The 9,345-nt window shown below is 51.8% G+C and overlaps 1 protein-coding gene across 7 annotated transcripts in view; it reads left to right on the top strand.

Annotated features, from left to right (window-relative positions):
* Positions 1 to 9,345, top strand: part of CTRC (chymotrypsin C) — a 16,171-nt gene continuing 6,826 nt past the window's right edge. For 6 of the 7 annotated variants that reach the window (XM_017869510.1, XM_017869538.1, XM_017869503.1 and 3 more), the window contains exons 1-4: positions 1 to 218; positions 5,896 to 6,137; positions 7,937 to 8,028; positions 8,130 to 8,227. In XM_017869510.1, coding sequence (XP_017724999.1) covers positions 6,098 to 6,137; positions 7,937 to 8,028; positions 8,130 to 8,227 — 230 coding nt within the window. In that variant the 5' untranslated portion in view covers positions 1 to 218; positions 5,896 to 6,097. Of the gene's footprint in view, positions 219 to 5,062; positions 5,314 to 5,895; positions 6,138 to 7,936; positions 8,029 to 8,129; positions 8,228 to 9,345 lie in introns of all 7 variants that reach the window. The other variant, XM_017869508.1, reaches the window with a different exon arrangement.

Here is a 9,345-nt window from a genome sequence, read left to right as displayed (position 1 = left end):
AGGGGACCCGCCCCAGTGGAGGAGGTTGGTGTTTGATGCCCAGACGCTGTCACCAGGCACGAGTCTACACGCTTTGTGTATATTAACTCATTTGAATCCTTGCAACCAGCCCATGCAAGGGGTGATATTTTTATTCCTCTTTTGCAGATAAGAACAGATAAGAACACCGATGGGCGCGGTGACTCACACCTGTAATCCCAGCTCTTTGGGAGGCCAAGGTGGGTGGATCACCTGAGGTCAGGAGTGCGAGACCAGCCTGGCCAACATGGTGGAACCCCATCTCCACCAAAAATACAAAAATTAGCCGGGCGTGGTGGCACATGCCTGCAATCTCAGCTACTCAGGAGGCTGAGGCCGGAGAATTGCTTGAACCCGGGAGGCAGAGGTTGCAGTCAGCCAAGATCGCGCCATTGCACTCCAGCCTGGGTGACAAAGAGATTTATCTCAAAAACAAAACAAAACAAAACAGGGAGGCCTGGAAAGTCTCTCCGAGACACACAGGCGAGTGGGGCGGCAAGAGGCAGGGCCCAGGCTGTGGAGGTCACGGCTCGCAAACCTGCCAGGTGAGCAGAGAGGAGGGGCTGCCTCTCTCCACAAGGCCACACGGTGGCCAGCAGTGGCATTAAGGCCCTGGGAATTATGGCTTGTGCACCCCAGAGACCCCCCAAGCACCCTTGCCAGGGAGACACCCAACGTCTTCCACAGGCTGGGAAACCCCAGGGGTGATGGGGCGGACACCAGCAGCTCTCTGTGTGTGGCTTTAGACAGATCAGGTCCCCACTGGGTCTCAGTCTCCCCATCTATTCCATGCGAGGGTGGGCAAGGGTCTGAGGTCTTCCCAGGCAGGGTGTGGGAGCTGGAGTTTGGATTAGGCTGGGCATCGTTGCCCCCAGGTGGCCAGGGGTGGTACTACAGCAGCCAGGATGCCTGGGGAAGGCAGTGTCCTCCCCACGTGCTAGCCAGGGTCTGAGACTGTACGCCACCACCAACTTGGGACTTTCAGTTCCACACTGCCTTTCAAAACGCCTTCCCCGAGGGAGGAACCTCTGCATCCCTGACATCCTGCTGGAAAGGGCTTCAGGAACAAGGGACAGGGACGCTGAAAGAATGCACGGTGGTTCACACCTGTAATCCCAGCACTTTGGGAGGCCGAGGGGGAAGGATCACTTGAAGCCAGGAATTCAAGACCAGTCTGGGCAACATAGTGAGACCTGATCTCTACAAAATATAATAACAAATCATACTGAAAAGGAAGCCACTAATGGTTATGGCCATGGGCCTCGAGTCTTTGGACCGTGAGAGACCAGGGCCAGGTGTCCCATGCCAGGGTCCTCCACCAAGGGTCTCAGCCTGTCGGGAGCTCCCAGCCTTGGCCTGCACAAGACCCCCACTCCCAGCTCTGGCAGAGAAAGGAGGTTGAGGCGGGAAGGGACCTGCAGTGATCCTAGCACCAAGAGAGAGGACTCCTTAAATCGCCCCCAGGGCTGGGCACAGTGTCTCATGCCCGTAATCCCAGCAGTTTTGGAGGCTGAGGTAGAAGGATCACTTGAGTCCAGTAGTTCAAGACTAGCCTGGGCAACATAGCGAGACCTCATCTCTAGAAAAAAATTTAAAACAACTAGCTGGGCAGCTACGCAGGAGGCTCAGGAGGGGGATCACTTAAGCCCAGAAGTTCAAGGCTGCAGAGAGCTATGATCGCGCCACTGCGCTCCAGCCTGAGAGACAGAGCAAGACCCTGTCACTTAAAAAACAAAAAACAAAAAAAACCCTCCCAGGTTCCCTCTTCTCATTAAACCTCCCTGCATTGAGTCCCAGCTCCAAATCCCTATGGAACCCCCAGCCTCTCTCTCTGAATTGTTAACCCCTCGTTGAACACCAACCCCTCATTGGGCCCCACGTCCCTGTCTAACCCCCAGTGCTTCCATCTGGTTTGGAGGAGAAGCCCTGCCAGCCCCTCAGCTGGCCCCTTAGTGGGCCTCACCCGAGATGTAACAGCTGCCGCCCGAGAGTCCTGTCCCAGCGGCCAGAAAATCCCAGTCCCGTCAGTGACACCTGCCTCTTTTCTCAGGCTCTTACCCGCCCCACCCCCACCTTGGCATTGCTCCTTCTGAGGCCCTAGGGCACCACCTGACCACGTCCCCCACCCCTTTCCAGCTGCCTCTGCCAAGTCGGCCCTGGTTATTTTTCCAGCACAGTCTGGCCCCAAGTGGCTCAAGGACTTTGAAGTCCTGGGTCCTGGGAGACCCCACTCCAGGCCCTGAAAATCCCAGGGTTCAGCAGTGGGACGGGGGTGGATTCTGGCATTCTCTCACCCTCGAGGCCTCAGATTCATTTAGGACACGGATTCTGTACAGAAGGAATCCTTTCCCCGCCTGCCCCCCATCAGACTTCCACCAGAACCAGTCTCTTCTCCACAAGGGCGCAGAACTCCATGCCCTTGGCCCATCTCTCCAAGGGAGACTATCTCCAAGGAACACACCCTGTCCAGCAGGAAGCTCCCCACGGCTGAACAGGTCTTATTATCTCTATGTTCCCAATCCTATCATGGGGCCTGCACACAGTAGTTGCTCAGTGAATGTGGGAGGAATGAATGAGTGAATGATGTTTTCTGGGTATTCGGTATGTCAGTGACTCACAGCCCAGGCAAACGAAACAGTCACTTCTTTAAATATGCAAGTTAGGCCAGACATGGTGGCTCACACCTATAATCCCAGCACTTTGGGAGGCCAAAGGGGATGGATCACTTGAGGTCAGGAGTTTGAGACCAGCCTGGCCAACATGGTGAAACCCCTGGTTGGTGCCGCATTATATAAAAGGCCGCTCCCTGTAGATGTCTCAAAACAAGCAAGTTTCCCTATAGCTGAGCAGCCAGCAACCTGCCTCCAAAAAAGGTCAGTTCCTCTGTGAACCTTCAAAAAGCTAACAATAACTCTCTTCACCTGGCACCTCCTCATCAATCCATTTGGCTATTTCTATGTTCGTGTGTATATTTGAACGTGTGGCCCATGGCTCTGCTTGGCTCTACACATAACCGAATGCTTTATATATATTATGTCATTGGCATGTGCATATTTGTGGACGTGGAGGAGCGTGTGTGTGCATGTGTGTGTGTGCATGTGTTTGCGTGCGTGTGTGTGCATATGTGTGTGCATATGTGTGTGTGTATGTGTGTATGTCACCTGTTCATGTATACTTGTGAATCCATGGGTATGTACACACGGCTGAGATGCGTGCTAAGAAGTTGCTGTATCTCTGAGTATAAATTCATGAGCTCCTACGAGGAGAAGCCCAGTTAATTCATCTTCCCAGATTGATCAAGGGATATGAGAGAAACTGAGGCTCAAAGAGGTTGCTCAGGGTCTGGGTCATCCATTCTGTCACTGACTGAGTGACAGAAACCAGGTGTCTTGCCTCCCGCCTTCACACCCTGCTGATTTCCAAGACCTGTCACCCAGCTCAAGCCATATCTCTGCTTATGTTCCCAGTCTCTAAACTAGAATGACCCTTTGCAAGGCTTGGCAACCAAAAGCCCTGGGTCTGAAGCAGACTGGGCAGTAGCCACTGATAAACCTGCATCATGCACGACCAACCTCCAAAATGAAACAGAAAATTCCCCACAGCCTGAAAGCCCCAGACACCCCAGGACTGAGGTCACCACAGTGAACAGAGCCCCCAGTGCACATTCCCAGTCCTTGTCTGTGTATCTTTCTTAAAACATTCAACCTATTGATTTTTGTATTACCAAAGTGACATAGGTTTGTTTTAAAAAAGAATTTAAGCTGCATAAAAATGCGTAAGCTAGAGGCCAGGCACGGTGGCTCATGCCTGTAATCCCAGCACTTTGGGAGGCCGAGGTGAGTGGATCACTTGAGGTCAGGAGTTCGAGACCAGCCTGGCCAACATAATGAAATCCTGTCTCTACAAAAGGAACAAAAATTAGCCAGGTTAGTGGCACTGGGCCCAGCTACTCAGCAGACTGAGGTAGGAGAATTGCTTGAACCTGGGAGGCAGAGGTTGCAGTGAGCCAAGATCGTACCACTACACTCCAGCCTGGGAGACAGAGCGAGACTCCATCTCAAAAAAAAAGAAAATAAACAGCATGGCCAACATGGTGAAATCTGGTCTCTACTACAAATGCAAAAATTAGCCAGGCATGGTGGTGGCATCTATCATCCCAGCTACTCAGGAGGCTGAGGAAGGAGAATTGCTTGAACCTAGGGGTGGAGGTTGCAGTGAGCTGAGATCGTGCCACTGCACTCCAGCCTGGGCCACACAGCGAGACTCTCAAAAAAAAAAAAAAAAAAAAAAAAAAACAAAGTGTAAAGTGTAAGTTAGAATCATCCTTCACCCCCAGATCACCATTATGAATGGTGGGGTGCCTAGTGCTCTGAACTTTTCTAACAGGAAATAATTCCTAAGGTGGCCAGTAGGCCCAGCTCAGAAAATGACCTTCAAGGGGAGCTCGGTATGAGTAGAGGGGAAAAGGAGCACAGAATCTAACCAACCAGGCTGAGGCCAGGCCTTGGGGTGAATGGATCAAACCACATGTTCCAAGGGATGGCCAACCCCAAATGCCAGAGGCTCTGATGGAACTTCTGTCACTCAGTGCTTTGGGCCCTCAGAACTGCCACTGACCTTGACATTCAAGTCACAGAATCGTAGGACTGAAAGAAGCCTGAAAGTCCATCTGGTCCTATCTGCCCATTTTAGAGATGGGGAAACTGAGGACCTACAACTAAGCTGACTCCAGGAAGGAATCTGGCCATCTAAGCACCTTCCAGAGCCTGCTGAGCCTCTGCCTCCAACCACAGCCCTGGAGGCAGGTGCAGGAGTGCACCAAGCCCAGGCAATTAGAAAGATGAGACAGAAAGAGAGCCAGGAAGTGATCTAATAGCACTAGAAAGGCAGAGAAGGAGCAGTGTGTCTCCACAGCTTGAAGCCCCAGGCTGGTGTTAGAAGCTCCACCTTCAAAGTCTGGCTCTGCTGCCGCCCAGCCGTGTGACCCTAGACGGTCACTTACCCGCTGAGTCTCAGCTTCCTCACTTTTATTTTATTTTTTTAGAGACAAGGTCTTGTTCCGTCACCCGCTCTGGAATGCAGTGTGGCACGATCATGGCTCACTGCGGCCTCGAACTCCTGGGCTCAAGCGATCCTTCTGCCTTGGCCTCAGGAGTAGCTGGGAGTAAAGGCATGCGCCACTGTGCCTGGTCCTTTCCCATCACATCTCAGAGCAGATAATCGTGTCTATTTCATGTTGTTGGAAGAATTAAGTGAGATAATGCAAGAAGAATTGAGCGCAATGCCTGACACACAGTAAGTGCCCAATAAATAACTAAAAAAGGTAGCGGCCTGTAATCATACCTGCAATCCTAGCACTTTGGGAGGCTGAGGTAGGCAGATTGCCTAAGCTCAGGAGTTTGAGACCACCCTAGGCAGCATGGTGAAACCCTGTCTCTACTAAAAAAAAAAAAAAAAAAATGGTGGCACACATCTGTAGTCCCAGCTACTTGGGAGGCTGAGACAGGAGAATCGCTTGAACTCGCGAGGCGGAGGTTGTAGTGAGCTGAGATTCCAGCCTGGGTGACAGAGCAAGACCCCGTTCTAAAAATAAATAAATAAATAAAATACAAAAAATTAGCCCTGTGTGGTGGCAGGTGCCTGTAGTCCCAGCTACACGGGAGCTAAGGCACGAGAATCGCTTGAGCCCGGGAGGTGGAGGTTGTAGTGAGCTGAGACTGCGCCACTGCACTTCAGCCTGGGCGACAGAGCAAGATTCCGTCTCCAAATAAATAAATAAATAAATAGTATAAGGTAGGGAGAGAGAATGAACACACACGTCAAGCAGAGTGGGGTGGGGATGCCAAAAGCACTGCAACTCACAATTTTCTGTTTCAGGATATTTGGAAAATCCACACTTCTGAAAAAGCCCCATCTCCCGCCCGAATTAAACAGTAACCACCCAAGGTCGGGGAAAGGGCCTTATCAGAGCAGGTTTCTCTCCAAGGGGCGGTTTGGCCTTGACCAGGTGACTCACCGGCTCTTGCCTATAAGTGTGCCCAGCCCATCCTGAGGGTCAGCTAGTCCTGAGCATCCAACCATGTTGGGCATCACTGTCCTCGCTGCGCTCCTGGCCTGTGGTAAGTGGTGGGGTGGGGCTGCAGCCTGCAGGCTGTGAGCTCGGGTTGGCCTCCAGGGCAAGGACGGGAGGGGGGTGGGGGGCCTCTGCTCTCCAGGTAAGACACTTTGGGGTCTCCTGTGGGTTCAGATGCTACCAACCAGCTGTGTGTCAGACAAGCCACAGCCTGCCTAGCAACTCTGTTTCCACATCTGCAGAACAGGGAAGATGATCTGACGTGTCCCCAGTGAGAAACGAGGTGTGGAAAGCAGCACACAAGGGGCAGGGACACGTGACGACTCACCCTGGGTTCACCCCAGGGACCATCGGGGTCTGCCTTTCCCAGCACCCTCTCTCCCTTGGGGATTCTCCATTCCATCATTTTGGTGGCGTTTTCCCAGATTAGGAGCCCAGGGACTTGGCTTAAATGCCACATCTTCTCTGCAGGACCTAGAAAAGTCATTTCACCTCTCTAAATCTCACTGGCTTTTTCGCCAAAAGACAGCACTTAATGAAGAGTCCTTCCAGCTAACAACAACAACAACACTAATAATAGCAGCTCCTGTTTTCTGTGTATTTACTATGCGCCAGGTGCTGTGCTAGGACCCTTACATGTAGGAGCCAATTCGATCCTCAAAACAACCTTAAGAGGTAGGGTCTATTGGCAGGTACGGTGGCTCACGCCTGTAATCGCAGCACTTTGTGAGGCCGAGGTGGGTGGATCACTTGAGATCAGGAGTTCCAGACCAGCCTGGCCAACATGGTGAAACCCCATCGCTACCAAAAATACAAAAAATACAAAAATTAGCCAGGCGTGGTGGTGGGTGCCTGTAATCCCAGCTACTCAGGAGGCTGAGGCAGGAGAGTCGCTTGAACCCAGGAGGAGGAGGTTGCAGTGAGCCAACATCGTGCCATCGAACTCCAGCCTGGGCAACAAGAGTGAAACTCCATCTCAAAAAAAAAGAAAAGAAAAGAAAAGAAAAAGAGGTAGGGTCTATTAATAGCCCCATTTTACAGATGAGGACATCGAGGTTCAGTGCGACTTAGTATCTTGCCTGACATCACATGGCAGGTTAGTGGAAGAGGCAGAATTTGAGTCCACGTCTGTCTCGCGGAACAGCACGTGCTCTTGACCGCTCCAGGCAGCTTCCCAGCTGTAACAGTGGACTTCGTGCTCTCTCACACACACACCATGATGCAGGGGCCTAAAAAGCGACAGAAGAACACAGGTGTACCAGGCACTCGCACACATGCCAGCCACATTTTTTTTTTTTTCTTTTGAGATGGAGTTTTGCTCTTGTCACCCAGGCTGGAGTGCAATGGCACGATCTCAGCACACTGCAACCTCTGTCTCCCGGGCTCAAGTGATTCTCCTGCCTCAGCCTCCCGAGTGGCTGGGGTTACAAGCATGCGCCACCACGCCTGGCTAATTTTTGTATTTTTAGTAGAGACAGGGTTTCGCCATGTTGGCCAGGCTGGTCTCAAACTCCTGACCTCAAGGGATCCGCCTGCCTCGGCCTCCCAAAGTGCTGGGATTACAGGTGTGAGCCACCACGCCCGACCAAACGCTTTCTTTTCTATGTGTTGTCTAATTCAGTTCTCAGGACAAACTCACCGGGTTAGTGTGATTCTTCACATTTCACAGAAAGGGAAAACGAGGTCTAGAGACCTGGGTGGTTTCCCCCTGTCACACAGTAAAATATCAACCCCGTGTCTGCCCAGCCCCAAATCTGTGCTCCTTCCACCTGCCCACCCTCCCACTTGTTTCCCCGTGGGCGGCCAGCCCCACTCACCAGCTCTCCTGGCCTCCTGTCTCCCCAGCCTCCAGCTGCGGGGTGCCCAGCTTCCCGCCCAACCTATCCGCCCGTGTGGTGGGAGGAGAGACTGCCCGGCCCCACAGCTGGCCCTGGCAGGTAAGCCTGTGTGGGGCTGGGAGGTGGAGATAGAGAGGCTGGTGGGGTGAGGGTCCCAGGGACCCGCGCGTTGACACACAGCCCTCCCCACCCTCCTGCAGATCTCCCTCCAGTACCTCAAGAACAACACGTGGTGGCACACGTGCGGGGGGACCTTGATTGCCAGCAACTTCGTCCTCACCGCCGCCCACTGCATCAGGTGTGTGGGGGTGATACCCTGAGACCTGGCCATCACCCGGGCGCGGGAGCCTGATACTCTGCTTTTACTGAGCAGCTTCTCCACACTCCAGGCACTGGGCTCCAGAAGCTACTCACACCCAGTAGCTCATTTATTCAGTCAAGTATTTATCGTGCATCTACTATGTGCCAGGAACCAACAGTGAAGACAAAGTCTGTGCTCTCGGGAAGCTTACATTCTTGTGGCAGGCAAAGCGGCAGACAGTTAAACAAGATATTACATCTCGGGTGATTTTAAAAAAGAATAATAATAATAATAAGGTATTGGCCAGGTGCAGTGGCTCACGCCTGTAATCATAGCACTCTGGGAGGCCGAGGCAGGTGGCAGGAGTTCAAGACCAGCCTGGCCAAGATAGTAAAACCCCGTCTCTACTGAAAATACAAAAATTAGCCAGATGTGATGACGGGCACCTGTAATCCCAGCTACTTGGGAGGCTAAGGTAGGAGAATCACTTGATCCCAGGAGGTGGAGGTTACAGTGAGCCGAGATGGCGCCCATGTATCCAGCCTGGGCAACAGAGCAAGACTCTATCTCAAAAAAAAATAACAAATAAAAATAAGGTCAGAAGAAGAAAAACAGAATGAGGGGTTCTATTTTAAAGGGATGGCCAGGGGAAGAGCTGAAAGGGGGATATTTGGCAAATATTTGGGACATTTCAGAGAGCTAAAAGGGGGTTACTGGGGCAAAGGCCTGAAGGAAGTGAGGGAGGAAATCATGGGTCTAGGGGAGGGGTGTTCCAGGTGGAGGGAACAGCCATGCAGAGGCTTGGAGAAGAGATCTGTCAGTATGGTTGAGAAGTAACGAGGAAGCCAGTATGGCAGCGGCAGCGTGCGCTAGAGGAGAGTGGGAGGAGGGGAGCTAGAGAGGAAATAAGTGCAGGTCAGTGTCAGGACCTTGGCTTTGACCCTGAGAAAGAGGGAGCTCTTGGAAGGGTTTCTGAGCAAAGGAGAGTTGTGGGCTGACATATTTTTATATATTCCATAAAATATTTTTAATATAGTTTATTAAATATATATATTGCCATATATTTCATTTTATGTATTTCATATATAATTTTTTTTTTTTTTTTTTTTTTTTTT

This window comes from Rhinopithecus bieti, unplaced genomic scaffold (assembly GCF_001698545.2).
Source record: "Rhinopithecus bieti isolate Rb0 unplaced genomic scaffold, ASM169854v2 scaffold_758, whole genome shotgun sequence".
Classification (NCBI taxonomy): Eukaryota; Metazoa; Chordata; class Mammalia; order Primates; family Cercopithecidae; genus Rhinopithecus; species Rhinopithecus bieti.
Note: the sequence above shows the minus strand (reverse complement) of the source record. Positions and strands in the feature narration are given on the sequence as shown.